Source organism: Pipistrellus hanaki (assembly GCF_964339955.1).
Source record: "Pipistrellus hanaki genome assembly, chromosome: 2".
In the NCBI taxonomy this organism is placed as follows: Eukaryota; Metazoa; Chordata; class Mammalia; order Chiroptera; family Vespertilionidae; genus Pipistrellus; species Pipistrellus hanaki.
In genome coordinates this window covers 186663016-186682094 of record NC_140504.1, presented here as the reverse complement: position 1 = coordinate 186682094, position 19079 = coordinate 186663016, and the positions used below count along the sequence as shown (strand labels likewise).

At 56.9% G+C, this 19079-nt stretch overlaps 2 protein-coding genes across 2 annotated transcripts in view; one reads left to right on the top strand and one right to left on the bottom strand.

Moving 5' to 3' along the window:
* The window catches only part of GRHL3 (grainyhead like transcription factor 3), a 32576-nt gene extending 24810 nt beyond the window's left edge, over positions 1-7766 (top strand). The window contains exons 14-16 of the mRNA XM_084874960.1: positions 309-394; positions 2980-3044; positions 6892-7766. Coding sequence (XP_084731086.1) covers positions 309-394; positions 2980-3044; positions 6892-7006 — 266 coding nt within the window. The 3' untranslated portion in view covers positions 7007-7766. The remainder of the gene's footprint in view (positions 1-308; positions 395-2979; positions 3045-6891) is intronic.
* Positions 7767-8708: 942 nt separating this feature from the next.
* Positions 8709-19079, bottom strand: part of STPG1 (sperm tail PG-rich repeat containing 1) — a 34264-nt gene continuing 23893 nt past the window's right edge. Inside the window, exons 7-9 of the mRNA XM_084875079.1 lie at positions 16459-16624; positions 11748-11935; positions 8709-9850 (exon numbers count right to left, since the gene is read on the bottom strand). Of these exons, the coding sequence (XP_084731205.1) occupies positions 9774-9850; positions 11748-11935; positions 16459-16624 (431 nt within the window). The 3' untranslated portion in view covers positions 8709-9773. The remainder of the gene's footprint in view (positions 9851-11747; positions 11936-16458; positions 16625-19079) is intronic.

Sequence of the window (19079 nt, the reverse complement as noted above, 5' to 3'; positions counted from 1 at the left end):
CCCCATTTCCATTGGGTAAAATGAGACTCGGTGACGTTAAAATAACCTCCGGGTCACATGGCTGGCAGGTGGAAGCGTGGGGATTCACACTCGCCAAGATCAGTAGGGTCTGAACAAGTGCCTGGGACCCGCAGAGCCCGGGGGTCCCAGCTGGGTACAGACCCTCAGCAAGGGCTGGCTTTTTCTGCCGAAATACATCTTACCGTTAGGAAAGGAAGTGCTGTTTTTTAAGATTTCCCCACCCCCCGAGGTATCCCGGGCTCATTCATCCTCCTCACAGCACTAAAAGCCTCCCCTTTGCTTCTCAGTCCTGTTGTACGTGCGGAGGGAGACCGAGGAGGTGTTTGACGCCCTCATGCTGAAGACCCCGGACCTGAAGGGGCTGAGGAACGCGGTAAGAGGCCTGACCCCCTCTCGTGCTCCCATGAACATACTTCTTCCCTCTGACACACAGTCTGGCCTCCCAAGGCGGGCTCCGGAAGGAGTGCACTGGGGCCTCGGTGCTGTGGTGGCCCACCTGTCCCACCCACTTGGGAGGGCCCGCTCGCCCCGCTGTGTGTGTGTGTGTGTGTGTGTGTGTGTGGCGGGGGTGGGTGAGGGGAGTTTAAGCCTCAGTGATGTTATCTTGCAGCCAGAACCCTGGCTCCACCCTGGGAGTCGCACACACCATAAATCCTCCTTAATCTGATGGCTGCTGTTTGACAAGCCAGAGCTTTTTGTTGGCTTTGCAAACTTGTTTCTATTTTAATGGGAATGAAACCCCAAAAGGCCAGACCCCAGAGACACTTCTTTCCTTCCCAGGGGGTCTCATTCCCGCAGCCTGTGGTTGGCTGAGAGGCTCGGGGGGAGGCTGGAGTGCTGGCCAGGGAAGCTGAAGGTGTGTCTGGGCAAGACCTTCCTCTACCCCTACCCCCAAACCACCAGCGAGCAGGTGACACAGCCCCAGACAAAGCCCACAGCAGCTCTGTGGCTCAGCTGACAACTGCGCAAGCAGCCTCCCCAGGGCCAGCTGTGCTTGAAGGTGGCCCACTCAGAAAAGCCACGTGGTTCCAAGATCTTGGGCTGTGGAGGGAAGAATGAATTAAACCATGACATTGTCACCCTTTTGAAGACCCACTGTGTGCCAGGCACCCTGCATTTGCCAGCTCACCGTCTTCTTTTAACAACCCTCAAAAGTGGGTGCTATTCTTATCGCCTCATTTCCCGTGAGGAAACAGCCCCCCAGCAGGAGGCCAGGTAACTTGCCCAGGTTGCTTGCAGTGACAGAGCTGGGTTCGCCCAGGCTCTCCTGTTCTCCTCACATAGCACCAGCCCTGCTTGCACCGGCCCCAGGAGGTTGGGCTCCCAAAAGGCCAGCAAACGCCATTTGAACGGAGGCTCAATCTTTGGGTTGGACAGAACCTTAAAGGGTCAGCTCCCCATCTAGTGCTTGAGCTCTCCCGCCAGTAACTGCCAAGTGGGTGCCCAGTCTTGACTGGTGTACTTAAGGGCTGGAGAGCTTATTCCCTAAGGAGCAGCCTGTGTCGTCTTTGTACAACTTACGGTAGAAAAATCCCTAAGTTCTCGCTTGCATTACTCGAGGCACTGCGGGAGCTTCCAGTCACGCCGCCATTAGGATAAATAGTCTAGGACTTTTTCTGGCTGGAGGGATCCCTGACACAGCAGAGAATAATGAGGAGCCGAACCGATCCTCATCCTAAAAGGCCCAGGGAGGACAACCTCCGCCCGAAGCCCTGGGCCTGAGGCTCCCTGTGCGCCAAGGCCGTCAGTAACACTAACCTGAGGGCTGACCGAGACCACACAGGCCCCTTTACAGCATCGTCTCAGCTCACGTGCAGAACAACCGCTGTGTACCCCCCTTGTCCCACCCATTTCACAAACAGGGAAACGGGGGCTCAGAGTTCTGTAGCTCCGGTGGTGGAGCTGGGACCAGTGCATCTGCCCAGAGTTCTGAGAGAAATGGCTGAATGCTGGCTGAGTGCAGACTTGTGCTCACCAGCCTCTGAGCTGCAGTCTCCTCATCTGTAGAACAAGCTTCAGTGCTCTGGGGTGTGATGGGGAGGAAACATGGGTTCCAGGCTAGGCCTTGGGCACAGGCCTTAACTTCTTCCAGCTCAGCATCCACACCCATCAAATGGGATTCGTAATTCTGCTTGAAGGGGGCCATGTCTGGGTTACCCTCCCCACACAACAGGGTAAGAGCATCCCTATTGGTCCGCTTCTAAAAGAATGGCAGTGGCCAGTTACTGGCATTGGCCATTTATTGGGCACACACCAGGAGCTGTCCTGTGTGTTGTATGTGGGCCAGTTCATTTAGTTCTTCCCGCCGTCTTATGAGCTGGGCTCTGTGATGAGGAGTTTGCACACTGGTGGCGGGGAGCCCTCAGCATCGGGACCATCTGTATCGGGACGTCCGGCAGGGGTTGGGGGGAGTGGTGATGCCCTTTGGGATATTTTGCAGCCACTCACCATGCTGTCTGTCAGGAGTTTGTGGTGATTTGGGAAGGCTTATCCTATGCAAGGATAAGCAAAACTACCTATGTGGGATATAAAAATATCTATCTTCATGGCCTGATGGGAAGGAGTATACCCAGATGTTAATGGTGTTTATCTCTGGGAAATAGGATTATGGGTAATTGTAATTTTCTTCTTTGTATCTTTCCACAATCTGGATATATATTACTTTTTAAAAAAATTCTCACCTAAGGATGTATGTGTTGTGTTTTTTTATTGATTGACTTGAGAGAGAGAGGAGCATCCATCGGTTGCCTGCTGCTTATGCCACAGCCAGAGATCAACCTAGACATGTGCCCTGACTGGAACTTGAATCCTCAGCCTTTCAGTGTATGGGACTGAGCCACACCAGCCAGGGCTGGACGTACAACTTTTATAATTAGGAAATTAAAAGTCTTGGTATAAAACAATGGGATACATCCACTTTGGGCAGCAGACAATGAATCCCCTGCTGCTCTCTTCCAGATCTCTGAGAAGTATGGGCTTCCTGAAGAGAACATTTACAAAGTCTACAAGAAGTGCAAGCGGGGGTAAGTGCCCAGGCCAGCTCTCCCTCCCGTCTCCGCACCGCCCCTTTCCTTCCAACATGGCAACTCCCGGAGCTCTCAACAGGTCCACTGTGACCAGCTACTCCGTGCTGCGTGGTGTTTGTGCTTGGCTTTGTGGAGAGGACTAGGGGATATGGACTTGGGTAGAAAGCCCCCACTCAGGCCAAGGCCACCACAGAGACCAGACGGTGAGGGCTATTGGGAAGGACAGGAGTGGGAGATTGTGGGAAGTGCAGGGCCATGTGTCAGAAAACTCAAGTTCAAGTCCCAAGTCACTTGATTGCAGTGATGATAATAGTGACTGCCATTCACTTGATTACCTACTTTGTGTCAGATAGTGTGCTAAGCCTATCTCATTTAACCCTCACAGTCACCCTGGGAGGTAGATGTCATTACTCACACTTCACAGATAGGGAAACTGAGGCTCAGAAGTGATACGCAGTGTCTGGGGCAGGAGCAGCGGAGTAAAGTTTCCGAGGAAGAAGGGCCCAGCAGCGGTGCCACCTGCTGAGTCAGTGCCCAGAGGGAGGGGCTGGCCCTGCGTTAGGAAAGGGAACCGTGTTGGGCGTGGTTTGAGGGAGCCCCACCAGGGATGGTGCTCAGGCCTCCTCCACCTTCAGGTCAGCAGGAAGCATCGGGGAGTAGCGATTTACCCTCCAGGGGTCAGCGCCTGCCCCCTCCCCTGGGCTCCTGGGATTCGTGCTGGGGACCACAGCCCCCTTTGTTCTCTTCCCGGGAGATCCTCGGTGTGGGATCCACGTGGTCACTGCTCCCAGGCTTCAGTCCCCTGGGCAGAGTCCGTGAGCTGGGCTGCAGCCTTTGTTAATGGGTCGCTTCACCAGCCCAGCCGAGCCCCCGCCCCCGGCAGAGAAAATCGCCACTGCCGTTCCCGCCCAGAGGACCCAGGACCAGGCTCTGGGAAACACTCCCTGCCCCACTGCCCACACCTCCCACCAGACCCTCCCGCCCTGCGCAGTCCCACTCCGGCCCCTGGAGGTGTGCAGGCATCGTCTCCTGTACAGTCTGTGGCCTGTCCCTTCCAGAAAGCTGCCGAGTGAGGCAGGCTTGGGTCTCAGGCTGAGGCCCCATCCAGTCAGGCCCAGGGTGGCCTCCTCCTCACAGGCCCAGCCCTGCCTCCCCTCCCTCCTCCGTTCCCACCCAGCTTCCCAGAGCAGGGCGGGGTGGGGGAAGGTGTGCGGCTCGAGGCCGCTGGGAAAGGATCCGTTTGGTTTTGGTTGTATGAGTGTCTAGGGTTTTTTTTTTTCTGTCAAGTTTCGGTTTCAAATTGGGGCTCACGGCAGAGGGCAGGCTCTGCTTTGCCCGGACAAGCCCAGCCCCACTTCCCCTTTCAGTGCCAGTGCCCACACCCCCTGGCTGCAGCCCCACCTGCGGCCAGCTCCCTCCCGACCCCCCCAGAGCAGGGCTGCGCGGCCGGGAGTGCCCTGGTGTGTGATTTGGGGTGTGGGGTGATACATGTAAGGTTGCCCCAACCCCAGCCCCACTGGCTGAGCTGCAGGTCTTTCCCTCAAGCCCGGGCAGCCAGTTAAGCCGTAATTGTAACAACTCCCATTCGTGGCACACGTTGCACATGCCAGGTGCTGGGCTAGATCACTCCGAGGGGTCCTCTCATTGGCCTTTGAGCTTGGGTGATCATTTCTGTTTCCACAGAGGAGGAGCCTGAGGTTCTGAGTGGTCCCAGGATCACGGTTAATAAAGGGCAGAAGGAATCCTGGCCTGTCTAAAGGCTGTGCACACACCCCTCCTTGATCTCGCCTCCTGCTTTTTCCTCTAACCGCTAAGCAATGAGCAAAGATAGGCTGTGGCCAGGCCAGCCCCATAGCCCAGGGCACTCAGCAGCCCTTCAGAGGCACCCCACACCCATACACACCGCCCACCATGGACACCTCAGGCCTAGGGTTGCCTCTGATGCCCAGTGAGAAGAGCCCCCCAAAAAGCCTCTTGGGAGAGGCCAGGCTCGTTCGTCACCTCCCTAAGAGCCGGGCGCTTCTCATCCGAGGAGCAGGAAATTCTAATCGGCGGCCTAGTTTATTCTCACAGAACCCTCCCTAAAGTCCTCTGGACAAAGGAGATGCAATCAGCCTTACAAGCACCGCTGAGTGCTTGAAAGACGAACACATTGTTGTTGCTGGCAGCTGGCCAGGGGTTTCATGCAAACCAGGACAAAAGACAGCTAGCACTCGCAGTGACAAGAGGCCCAGCTCTGGGACACGGTCCCTGACACCCCGCCTCTAGGGCCCAGGGGTCACTGACCTCCGAGGGGAAGGGCCCTTGGGGCTGTCTGGGCTCCTCGTGCACAGGTGTGCGCCGGCCCCCGGAGGCCCTGCCTGGGCGCGGGAGGGAGGCATCTCAGTGTGTGCGCCCAGGCACTTAGCACCTGGCACCCGACACACACTGTAAGTGCCACTGTGTGACACAGCCCCGCACTGACAGAGTGCCACCCCTCTGCCCTCCCCCCATCCCCGCTGCCCCCAGAGACCCCTCTGTGAAGCGAAGGAGCTACAGCTGACCTGAGCAAGCGGGAGCCTGTGGTTAGACACTGGCCCCAGCCTGAGCCCAGACCGCCTTCCCCAAAGCAGCAGCTGCTTGATGGCTAAACACGGCCTCCGCTCACCGCAGTCTCCATGGTCCCTCCGCCCTGGGGAGTGGGGACAAGGAACTGCCTCCCCGGGGTCCTCCCGGGTGACCATGCCAGGAGCATGGTCACCGCCCTCATCTGAACTCTCATTTGATCTCTCCCCAGTCCTGAATTTTGCCTGCTTTCTATATGCCACTTTCTAATTTGTATTTACGGGTGTGTGTGTGTGTGTGTGTGTGTGTGTGTGTCTTTCTAAAAAAAAAAAAAAAAAGATGCAGTGAAGAGAGACAAAAGTCTGGATTCAAGTCCCAGCTGGGCAATCTATTGTCTGTGTGGCCTGAGGCAAATGACTTCACTCCTCTGAGCCTCAGTTTCCCCATCATGAGCTAGAGTCATAGGGTACCAAGATATTGTTCTCCGGGGCCATGCTAGATCCTAAACCCCCGGAGAACAGGCTCTAGGGTCTCTGTGTGACCCTTGTTTTTGTCCGGAGCAAGGCCCTGCATGGTGGGATGGGCTGACCGATGGATGAGTGGACGGGCAAAAATTCACTTCCGTTCCTGACAGGATCAGGTTGGGTCACCTCTTCCTGGGTCCTTCCCCAGGGAAGCAGCTCCGAGCGGGCGCCCTCTGCCCTATGCTCTGGCTTTGACCCCTGCAGAGGCCCCGCCACGGGGCGTTCTCCTCCTCAGGTCGGCCCAGGTCCTTGCCTGAAGCCTGTGGGGAGAGAAGGCCAAGCGCCCCGAGTCTGTTGTGCGGCCCTGAGACGCCAGCTTCCCGGGGACGGGCCTCAGACTGGGCTCGTGTGGCCCTCGCCTCGGGCTCAGGCACATCCGAATGACAGGTCGCTGTCTCCACTGTCCACCCACCACACCTCCTGCACTTGGACTCACACTGAGCTGGAGTCCTCAGCCCGGCTGGTGACTGAGGGGCACTGAGTCTTCCCCAAGTCTACCTTTAGCTGCTCAAAAGTGCCCACGCTCATATGTACTGAGAGAGGCACCCTGGCACAGTCGGGGGCATGGTAACTGGCAGGCCTGGTTTGAGTTGTGGCTCGGCCACGTGGGCATTGTGCCCTCCACTGAAAGTCGTTATGAGGGTCAGAGAGAAAGTGTGAGACGCTTGAAATCTTGGGGGTCCCTGTTGTGTAGTGACCATCCCTGTCCTCCTTGTCACCAGAGGCCTTGAAAGCAAGGGGCCTCCCCCAGTCTAGCCACCTCTCTTCTCTTCCAGAATCTTGGTCAACATGGACAACAACATCATCCAGCACTACAGCAACCACGTCGCCTTCCTGCTGGACATGGGGGAGCACGATGGCAAGATCCAGATCACCCTGAAGGAGCTGTGAGGGCGGGCGCGCTCCAGGCCAGGAGCCGCCGCCAGGGCCCACGCCGCACACAACCTCTCCGCACGCCTCAGCGCCGTTACTTGAACACCTTCCCAGAGGGAAGGGGCCCGAGCCACCGCCGCCAGGGCCAGGATGGGACCGGGAGGAGTCCTGACCCCGAGCCCCACTCATGCTTGAATCCACTCTGAGCGCCTGCCTCAGCCGGACAGCGCCGTCCTGGTTAACGCCCGGCAGACGGTGTCCTCCTCCGGGCCGCTCTGCGGGCCGCCGGCCCATCCCAGTGCAGGCCTCTCCCCAAGCCGACCTGGCCGCTGTCCGCTCCCATCCCTGGCCGTCCCATCGACCTCAGACCACGGATCTCTCACCCTGGGGCCACGTCACTTGGACACTCTTGATTTTCAGTGCAAAGGACTTTGAAAAGACACTGTGGTGGACACGCCCTCTCTCTCATGGACTTCCTCCGTGCCCGATGTAAATAACAGAGCCGATCGGCCAGAACAAGTGGCTGCTCCATACACGACCGACCACCCTGCTCGCTGTTGTACACATTTCTCACTTACCGTTCACATTTATGTTATAAATATATTAAGTATATATTGTGTATATATGCAACATTTTATATTTTCACGGATACATTTTTATCATTTCAAAAAATGTGTATTGCACATTTCTTGGACTTATTTTTTTAGCTGTTATTCAATTATGCATTTTGTATACTCATATAGTATTTAGTAATAAAAGTCTGCCTATGTATTACTTCAAACGCCACACTTGTTCCTCTTGTGAAAGTCTGCCAGGAGGAGAGGGGGAGCGTAAACACGGCCTGGCAGCTCCTGGCTGGGGCATTTGCCCCAACTCGAAGGGCAGCACTGAGCTGGGCACTAGGGAAGCCGGAGTCCCGCCCGGAGGCGTCCGGCCCAGCTCTCTGTCCTGCGTGGTCCCACAGCTGAATGCTATGGCCTGGGGATCACGGACTGGACGTGGAGAAGTCCTGGAAGGGTCAGGATGACCTTGCTGAGGACCTCGTAGCTGGGGTCAGTGGGCAGAGCCCAAGGCTAGGAGTTCTCGTGCCAACTCTGCCCTGCACTCTAGGCTGTCATGTTCCCTGGAGCCTGCTCCTGCCAGCCCAATGGCCCTCTCAGCTCCCACAGGTCAGAGGGGCCTGAGAACCAAGGCCTTGGGGTCTGGCCTCATTGTAAAAAGTACAGCTCTAAGCCTCACTTTGAAAGCATCTTCCAGAACCCCAACTTCCAACGGACAACGGATGGTTTGCAGAAGAGTGTCCTTTGGCCTAAACAAAAAACTTGACATTGAAACACGGTTGCAAACACCTCAAATCAAGACATTGCACATTTTAACTATTTCCCAGGTTCTGTTGAGAGGCCTGCAGATCTGGCAACAGTTTCCTGGACCCGAGTTGGATGCCCCTTTAGGTAGGCAGCAGTCTCTGCTCCCAGACCCCTGGCCCCATCCCTGTATCACCTGTTGTGCTCCATGCATTGCCCACCCAGCCCTGGAAGTGCTTGATCAGAGGCCTGCAAATTCTGATCCAACTCTTCAAGGAGAAGGGCCTGCGGGGATGGGAGCACCAGGCTGCCTCAGATCCAGACTCCGTGCTCCCACACCGAGCTCCCGCCACCTCCAACGTGTCCCAAAGCAATGGGCGCTTGCAGGAATCAGAGGTCACACAGAGGCCAGCTTTGGTGAGATGCAAGATTTCAATTTAATTGGTGTTATTCCATCCTTCCGAGCCCTCCCTAAGTGGAGAGCCAATCAGCAGCCAGTTTTGACATGGAGGCCCAGGATGTAGCATTTCCAGAGCAAAGTCAAAGGAGGGGGGAAAGGGAAGTGAGAGCCTTTGTCCTCACGGTGGGGAGGGCAGGCTGCCTGGGAGAGTTCCACTTAACGAAACTAAAAGAGAATGCCGGCATTTGGGGAGGGAGGCGTGTGTGGCTACTTCTGCCTTCTCCTGGTTCTTTGGGAACCTTCTCCTCTTGCCGAGGGGAAATGACAGGCCAGAAGAGATGCATTAAGGATGTGTCCAACCTGAGTGGGGGGTTGGGAGCCCAGCCCAGGACGAGGAAAGGCCGGGTGAGAGTGAGAACCTGCTCAGGGAGTTGGTGGCTCCCGTGCCCCCCGGAACCCGGGCTCTGGCTCCAGCAGGGCCCCGCCCCCGTGCTGTTGAACGGAGAACCGGGGAAGCACGCACGGCCTCTCCTGGGGGTGGGTGCTGAGCACGGGGCACCAGGTGACTGGCTGCCACGCTCTTCCTGAAGGTGAGATCCAAGGGCTTAGGGTGGGGACAAGGAGCCCAGGCAACCCCTGCGTGTCTGTTACAAGCGCCTCTGAGCCTTCAGCTCTGGGACACCGGGAGGGTCTGGAAGCCGAGGCCGAGGCTGTGCTGTCTCCCTGCACATGCACGAGGGCCCCAGAGCCCTGGTCAGCGCCAGGCTGCTCGGCAGGGCAGCTGCCCTCCTCTATCTTCTCCCTGGAGCCTGAGCGTCAGGAGCCCCTTGCGTCTGAGGGCAGGGGGCAGACAGCAGCCTGACAGGTGCCTGGCGAAGGAACCGGGGGCTCTGTCCTCTCCTCTTCTTCTCAGGAAGCCATGGGGTCAGAGGGGTGGGGCCCAATCTCCAGGAGGCAGCTCGAGACCAGGACAAATGCCACAACAACAGAGCCAGGCGGCAGAGCGGCCCCCGCCAGCCCTGTCTGCTCCTTGTCTGCGTGGGGCGGCTGGGGGCGGGCTCTCCCGCGCCCGGTGAGGTCGCTACAGCACCGGGATCCACCTGTTGCCCTCGTTGTAGAGGAAGGACTGCTTCCCGAGGAGCTCCGGCTTGTAGGTGGCTGTGAGGAGAGAGAAGCAGCGTGAAGACGGAGGAGGCCAGTTGTGGGAGTCTCTTTCGTTCTGCGTCAGAGCTGGCCAGGCCAGGGGAGCCCTGTCCCAGCCCCTGCACCATCCATGCGGGGAGGCGGACAGAGGAGGGGACAGCTCGAGGTTATCTGGTTCCTAACTGGCGGAGGCGGGACTCGAACTCTGGTTTCCCACCTTCTTTAGCCCCCTTTCACTTCTTTGACAAAGCAAAACTTACAGCTAGTCTTTCTATGAAATTTGGGAGGGAAAAGACCGAGTAAAGCGATACTCTCAAAGAAACAAGGTGTCAGCTTGGTAGGGTTTTGTTTTGATTGATTTCAGAAATTTCCAGAAAAGCGAAAGCCATGACCCTGCAGGTTCTTCAGGAAACCAGCAGCCAGAACCACAGGGCTTGGGAACGAGCCCGGGGGGATGGGAAACTCCCACGGACACTGATGGGGCTAACTAGGGGCCTCTGTCGGTTGCCTGGGAAGCTGCCGATGGGGGCACATGGCAGTCCAGGCGCATCTGCACTCCTGGGGCCATGGAGGCAGATGTCTGCATGTGCTCACGCCCAGGAGGTACCGTCCGGCCCGTGTGCCAGGTGTCTCCCACCATGCACGGCGAAGAGAAGACACGGACACACAGCTCTTAGGGGTCCGGGCCCAGCAGGGTCAGACAGGTGTCTCCCCTGGCCCCCGGGCCTCCTGAGACCGCCCAGGGGAGCTCAGCACTTACAGAAGCACCAGCACAACCAGAGTGACCTCTGCCTGGACTGACGACCTGAAGGTCAAACCTCTGCCATCTTGTTGGCTTGATTGCATCTCCAAGGCCAAGGCTATGCGAATGCCTTCCTCCCTGTCCTGTCTGCCTTCCATTCTACTCACGCCTGAGTTTGGAGGGGGAAGGTGTCTCCCCACCAGACCCTTTGCTGCCCCAGGGTGGGAGCAGCATCCGTGCCCCTTGAAAGACTGGATTTAACCGGCCTGGCAGCCGCGTCAGCCCCGCCCTCCTCCGCCACCCTACCTGCACACCAGCACACCTGTCCGTGCACACCTGTCCGTGCACACCTGACCCGTGCAAAGGTTTGTCAACGTCAGGGGGAGGTAAACAGCTAAGGGGCTCTATGAACAGCTCCAAATAGGTTCCAGGTAGATACCCGAGGTCACAGGGTATCACTGATTGGCTCACCAGCGAAGGGAATGGAACTAGATGGCTTAACAGAGCCGCCCAGTGAACAGTCCCCGGTCCGTGCCTGACAAACCAGGCAGCGGGGATGCACCTGGAGCGGGGGTGCTCCGGCTGCCCCTCTCTCCCGAGACCTGCGGGCACCTCACTCACCCAGCTCCCCGTCCATGAAGTGACTCCACCAAGCGAGGCCAGTGCTTAAAACATTTGTGAGAACGTGAACTTGTTGGCCACCTGACAGAAGCTATGGCCCCTTCGCCGGGAAGAGAATGTTCTGCAGACAAGGTCAGAGTCCCAGACCCCTGGAGCCTGTCTCTGAGCCTCTCGGTGGTCATGGTCCTTGGTTATGAATCCGTGGCCTGGATCAGCTCTGAGAGCCCTTTTACTTACACACACACACACACACACACACACACACACACACACACTCGCTCTCGCACACGCACACACACACTCTCTCTCTCACACACACATATACATACACACACCCCCACACACACATACACACACACACACACACACACACACACAACCCCCACAACTTTCATACTCAGAAAGTGTGAGCTAAAAAGTCTTATAAGTCCACTCTAACCCCTATAACCTGTTTGGCAAACAACCTACAAATCAGTGGCATTTGATGGCCCAGGGGTGACAGACGATTCCGGGTTTGGTTTGCACAGTCATTCCAAACAGGCCTCTCACCTGGGCCAGGCAGGGCTGGTTGAGTCGCCACTGTCCACCGCTTGGTGTTGGACACGAACGATGCGCTGGAGATTAAGTTCTTGGGGGGCCCCGCGTAGTCCACAATCTCATACTGCCCGGGGCCCGGGAGCGTCGGCTTCAGGGGCAGAGACAGAGGCTGGGTGGAGAAGTTCAGGACGGGGTGTTTCCTTCAGAAAAGACCAAATGGGAAGATGTCACCAGCACAGTCTATGGGGGAAATGGTCGTTTTTAGACATGGCCAAGACCTGCCCAGCACCACGCCGTCTGCAGAGGGACCGGGCATGGCACCAGGAGACCTATTGCTTCTTGTGGACCCACTGCTGTGAGCTGGGGGCCCGAGGCCTCGGTTTCCCCATCTGCACGACGGCGATCATAATAGTTCCCACAGCGCAGGCCTGTTGTCAGGGCTCAGTGAGATGGTACAGGAAACACAGCCCAGCACCACGGGAGCGCTCCGTACACACTGCTGTTGTAATGGTGTCACTGAGCTCATCAGGAGTGGCAGACAGCATTGACCTCATCGTCAGCCCTGCTCGATTGGCAATGCCTGGCTGGAGCTCAGTGTAAAGCACAGGCTTTGCATTGGCTCTATGAAGAAAGAGCATTGTGATCTGCTTGTGATGTCTGCCAGGGCCAGGGAAAGAAAACAGGCATCCCGGTTTCCAGGGATTTGCCATCCCAAGACTAGTAGGCTCCCCAGAGCCCTACCACGTATCTTCCTATTGAGGCAGGACAAGGGAGTAGAAAAATGCTGGCCTGAGAATTAAGGGACCCCTTCCGTTGCCTTGGTCTGTTTTCAGGTCTATCTCCCCCTCCTTCGGAGAGGGGAGCCTTCCGTCTTTCACGCCTGGTGCTGAGAGAATGAATGAAAGAGACGTGGAGCCTGTACATATGCTCTCGCTCTGACACAAATTCACTCTGTGCCTCTGTCTCCCCATCTGCAAAACGAGGGAGGTGGGAGATGATGACCTCTGAGGTCCCTTCCAGCTGTGACATTCCATCAACCCTTGATTCAAAGAGGGTCCGCTGGGCTGCCCAGGGAATTCTGGGATTGTTATAGGAATCCCACTCCTCTCCCAGCCATTCAGTAGAAGGGCTGCCACTCCCACCTCACACCGGAGGCTTCTCCCCGGTCTCTCACCGACAGGGAAGAGGAGTCCTCCGAGCACTGAGCAGCCGCAGGGCTCACCCAGCCTGAAGCCAGGCCAGCGGGACAGAGGAGGGCCCTGGGATCCCGGCCACGGAGACGCTGCCGCCCTGTGGCCAGCACCTTCTGGATAGAACAGGGGCGTTCTTAAACTCAGAGCGCAGGTGGGGACCTGGAGCGGCTTAGCCAACCTCCTCACTTTGCTAAAGAAATCGGTGCCCAGAGAAAACTAATCCCCCAGAGAGCAAAGCACGTCAGGGATAATGCGGGCCCAGGACCCAAGCCCCCGGGGCCCAATAATCGGGGAAGGCATCGGGAATTTTTGAGTGGAGAGTCACACAGACCTGAGTGTCTCCCTGGCAGAGAGATTCAGACGAGTCCCCTCGCCTGTCCCCCTGTGGCCAGGTGCAGCAGCACCCACTCTTTCTGCGGGATGCGGTGAGTGGAGAAAAGGCATGTAAGGCACCTGACGCGGTGCCAGCACACAGTAAGTGCTCAGTGAAACGAGTCGTTGCTATTGCTGTGCCTCCTCCCGCCCTCTGCCCAGCCGCTTGGTCTCAGAGGAGCAGCCGGGCCTCCGGGAAGGGGGGCCTCCCTCCCAGAGTCACCAGAGGGCGGACGCTCCCACTGCAGGGGGAGGGGGTGGTCATGAAAAACCACAGCCAATCGTCCTGAGGCTCCCACAGCTGGCTTTCATGCTTATGTTTAGAACAAAGGTGCCATAGGAAAGCGGAGAATTGGGTATAGTGTGCGGTCAGCCACCTCTCCCCTTATACACAGAAGCTGGCTGCTCCGGGTTCCGGTTTGGGTCACCTCTTCAAAGAACTCCCAGAAACTAGACGAGTGTGTGATTGGCACAGCTGAGAAGCAGGCTGATTCTCTCCTCCTGCAGGGGGATTGGCAGGCCGCAGCCTCTCTCCTCCGGGCCACGCTTCTCCCACCACCGAGGGGGATGGGCCGGGGGGGGAGGGCGGGGGGGGGGGGTGAACCTAGATTCTCACCCTGCTCCAGCACCTCGGTGAGCCTGCACTTGGCCTGTTGGAAGCATGGCCCCAGATAACATCAGTGTAGCCGGCCCCTCCACACATTCTAGCCATTCCTTTCTCTGCACACATCTCGCTGTTCCTATGCCCCTCGCTGGACTACCTCTTAAGGGAGAAGGTTGTGTCTGACTCATCTTTGGGGCCCTGTCCCTATTTCTGAGCAGCAGAGAAAAGCAGAGGGGTTGGAGCGAGTGGGGGAGCCAGGACATCAGGACCCCACCTCACTCTCCCCTCCCCCCGATAAGTTCATCGGCCAGGGCTGCTCCCTCGGTGTGGCTGCCGGGCTGGGCCCATCACAAGGGTCAGGCTGGATCAGACCCGGGGCAGCCCGCAGAGCTTAGGGACGGGCTTTTATGAGCCTCATGGCTCAGTTATAAAAGCCTCCCTGGCCCTGCCCCGTGGAAAGAAAACATCTATCAAAGCTCTGGGTTGGCCACAGCGGGATTAAGTGTGTTTGCAGCTTCCAGGGTGAGCTGTTTGCAAGTCGCTGAGAAGAATGAGTGTGTCAGCGGGCTCAGCAGGTCACCGGGGGCCGGGGCGGCGGCAGGGAGACCCCGGGGACACTCCCAGCACAGACTCTGCCTCGGGGGTTCCCAGGGTCTGGAGGGATAAAGGGGCAATTTCTCTCCTCATTACAGGGCAGCCGTGGCCCCGGGCTGGAATGCAGTGTCTGCTTGGCAGGCAGCAGGTGACAGATTACAGCGTTTGGGAAGAAGCAGCCCCATATCTAATTGAAAACCCCAGGGGAACTGTAGGTGGGTCCCTCCTGATCGCCCACATTGAAGGGGAGCTGGGGGCTTGATTCTCAGGACCCAGCTGTGACAGGGCAGCATGTCTCTGCAAAACCAGTGGCTTGGGGCTCCCAGAGGTAGACCCAGAGTCAGAGAGATATCAGAGGAAGTTCCACCTCCCGGCGGGCGAGCAGGCGTTGAAAAGATTTGTCTCCCACTTTGAAGGCTGAGCTGGGAGAAACGGTTTGTCTCACACGCTGAGTCACACGGTGACCAGAGCTCAGGACCTGGAGGTGGGGAGCGGGCAGGCCCTTCGCTCTGCAGCGCTCGGGAGCGGGTGAGGCCGCGGAGCTGCGGAGTCAGCACAGCGGCCAGAGCAGAGGCCCCCCGCGGCCTTTCCTCAACAAGGAGCCCCAAACTGGCCGCAAACAACCCACCGGCCCTTGCACAGCATCCGCCCTACAGGCGCCACTCAGGACACGGAGTCCAGCCCGGCCGGTGCGGCTCAGTGGCTGAGTGGCAGCCTATGACCCAGGAGGACTCAGTTCGATTCCCGGTCAGGGCACACCTTAGGGTTTCTGACTGGATGACCGGTGAGCCTGAGTTTAAGAGACATTGGGCTTAATGGGTGCCTTTGTGCAAGCCTTCTCAGAGCCCTTAATAAGCCCCGCTCCCTGCAGAGGGTTTGTAAGCAGTGTGTCCGAGGCTTATTAACCAGGGATCCATTGTTCACAAAGCATCACGGAGAGCCAGTGCACCCCAGACACCCCGGGACGAGCCAGCACCACTGCACTGCCCCGCTGGCGAGGCCGGCTGTGGCCACCGACCCGACAGTCATTCGGCCGCCTGCGCCCCTGCCTGGCCCTGCGTTGCCCCAGGTGAGCCTGGCGGGGGGTGTACGGTGCTCTGTTCATCTGCGCAGCTCCACAGCCTCCAGGGAGGACCAGAAGCCTCCAGGGCCTGTGGACTGGCAGATGCAAAGGCCATTTCGTGAGATTATTTCAAACTGCGCATCTCGATTTTAGCCCAGCCAAGGGACACTTCACCGATCAGCACAACGCTACACGGGCTCCCCTGCTTCGCGTGCCTGCCGCCCGGCGGAGGTGTCTCCTGTGGAACAGGATAGTCAGTTCCGGAGGGCACAGCGTCGTGGGGAACACGGAAAGAGCCGGGCAGTCCGGGCCTGGTTCCCAGCAGCACCTGGCGCGCCTGTGGACTTGGGCAAATCTCTGTCTCCCTGAAGCCCAGCTCCTCCTCCAGGAAGAGTCATTACAACAGGATTGCTATGATAATCGGGCACGATGTGAAGTTCCTGGTACCGAGTGGTTGCTCAATACGTAGTAGGCACGCAACACACACTTATTGAGCACCTACTATGAGTCAGCAAGGACCGCGACCTGCCACAGCGTCCTGACAAGCAGTGGCACCCCTCCCTTTTCTACTCATGTTTGGGTCCTTCCCAGAACCGCCTTTCAAAAGAAAGTTCAGGCCCTAACTGGTCTGGCTCAGTGGGTAGAGCGTTGGCCTGCGAACTGAAGGGTCCCAGGTTCGATTCTGGTCAAGGGCATGTATCTTGGTTGTGGACACATCCCCAATAGGGGATGGGATGTGCAGGAGGCAGCTGATCGATGTTTCTCTCTCATCTATGTTTCTAACTATCTATCCCTCTCTCTTCCTCTCTATAAAAAAGCAATTATATATATATATATATATATATATATATATATATATATTTTTTTTAAAGAAAGTTCAGGATCAGCAGGACTCACGTGATAAGTGCCTTTTTCGGAATTTTGATGTGATCATGTGGGTTGTAATAACCGGGCCCCGGGACGGTTGATGTCAGTTTTAATCCACGTTCAGTTTTTGACTTAAAACAGGACGCTAGAGTCGTCGGCGACTGCTTCACAAGGGCATCGTTGATATCATAATGCCCTAAACAGAAAGACATTTTTAAACAGAATAAGAAACACTTCTCAAATAAAGAGCCATCCCTCCCGCCTGAGAATACATTAGTGACTGTGAGGCGATATCCCTCCGAGACGGCCCAATGCAAGCAGGGCTGCCTGAAGGGGCTGAAAACACTGCTCACCTCTCAGCGAGCACGGGCCACATACTTAGCTCAGGTCATCCTCCCGCGGCCCTCCACGCTGAACACGAAGACCCTGAGGCTCAGAGATAGTAAGCCACTTGCCCGAAGACATCCATCCCACCAGGGACTGACTAAGCCTGGCTGCCCCCTCCTCGATAAAGTGAGGAGAATTCTTCCGACAATGGAGTGGTTGTAGGAGTGGAATAACATATTGGGTTCCTGGCACAGAGTAGTTGTTTTGTAACGACTCTGCAGTTAACAAATACGCATTGAACACCTACTATGTGGGCCCAGGCCAGCTGTTTCCAAAGCCCCTGCTTTCCCACCATGCCCTGTCTCAAGAAACGGTGACAGAACAAAGTCACGTGACTGTGCACAAAGCTGCGAGGAAGAGCAGGATGCTCCGAGCTGGGGGAGCAGGAAGCAGTCTCACCCCTGGCTTGCGGGGGCCCTGGCGGTGGGTGCAGGCGTGGGGAGTGCCAGCGGCAGTGCTAGGCAAAAGCGCTGAGGATGTCTGCACACCCGGGCTCCCCTGTACTCCGAACTTAAGAAAATGATTCAACAGATGGAAAAGCCCTGAGCATACGATGTACATCCCAACAGTCACCTGGCCATGTTTCCCAAAATGAAGGTGAGAGAATAAGAGCGAAGCCTGGAAGTCTGTGCCCTGTGATGGCATCCAGGTACAAATGGATAAGTCTGAATACAAAGAGGCGGGGCCTCAGACAATACAAATATATGAGGGGTGGCATTCCGGGTGGGAAAAATAGTCCACATTTCCGAAACATTGCAGAGTTGGCTTTGTTTCGAGAAAATGTACTTTTCCGTTGCAAAAGTACTGAAAACATTATTACTCGATTGGCAAGGTTTTCCTTAAACAGTCGTGCCCGGTGACAGCCAGGGCAAGGTGCCTCGTGACCCCTGAGCTGAAGGGCAATTCGATCACAAGTGGCGAAAACCTTAACTATTTACATGCCTCTGGCTTGGCGAGTTCCCTTTCAGCAATTTACACGAGGGAACAATCTTGAATGCACACAAGTTGCGAACTACAAGTGTGCTGGCCTCACTGTGTTTACATTAGCGATCAGCTCAAAACCACCTCCATTTCCAGGAGGAGGGCATCTGTCCCTTCACGCCTGGTACCACCACACCATGGCCTACTCTCCGAGATCTGCTTAAAAACGAGGCTCTGGGAGGGATTTTAATAACCTGAAGAGTGTTCCCAGCACAGGGTTACATTTTTTCTTTAAGGGCAATGTCCAGCTGGCAGCCTGTGCCATATCGGTCTATATCTCTCGTTGTCTTTCTGTTTCCTTCTCTCTCTCATTTACTGCTACCAGAGAGGGCTGGAGCGATGCCTGGTGATCAGATGCTGAGAAGCAGAAGTAAAGAGAAAGGCATGCGGGTTCCCGTGGCCCCGGAGCCCGGGAGCACTGGTTCCCGGGCGCAGCCGGCTCTGCTGTGCCAGGCGGGACGCCCGGGCAGACCCGATCTGTGACCCATGTTTGCAAGTGGCACTTTGACACCGGCCTTTCCCCGTCTCTAAAAGACAAGGGAGAATAGAGGTGGACGTGGTGATGTGGTTGGTACATCTAAGCTGCAGGAAATCCAACCAGCAAACAGGTCACGGCGAGCATTTTGCCTGGCGCTGGCAGAGGGGCACGCACAGCAGCAGACGCCAATCACGGATCCGCATCTGGTGTTCTCCCACAGAGGTGGAAGTGAAACTTCCTCCTCCGAGAGGTGAGAGGTCAAAGCAGAGGGCCCAGGCCCCTGGCAAGTGGAGGGGGGAGGTGTCTGAGGCACCAGCCAGGCATCCAACCCAGTAGGCCTGGGTTAAAACCCAAGGGGACCCTGGGCTAGTCACCTGCTTTCTAAAGTATCATTCCCCTCTGCAAAACGGGCGAGATAATAATATTAGCTGACACCTCTTTGTGGAAAGCCAGGGGCACGCAGTAGGAGTTGAACCGACTCTGGTGCCCCTCCCCATCCTGTTCTCCGCGATAAGACCTTCCTGAGGGAGTGGCCCATGTGGCTGCAGGGTGCCCGCATCCCAGGCTCGCTGGCGGGGCCTCTGGCCAAACCCCAGGGATGCCAGCTTTGTTCTCTGAATAAACAAACAAGGCGAATGATGCAAGGCCGGGAGCTTTCGCCGCGGCTTAGCCTCCTCATTAGGGCTGATTTTGTTATTCAGTTTCAAATTAATCTCAACTTTAATCTGCATTTGCTGAAATCTGACAGCGCACTGCAATTTTACCCACACCCCCTCCCGGAGGCAAACCTTGCTCCTCCTCCGGC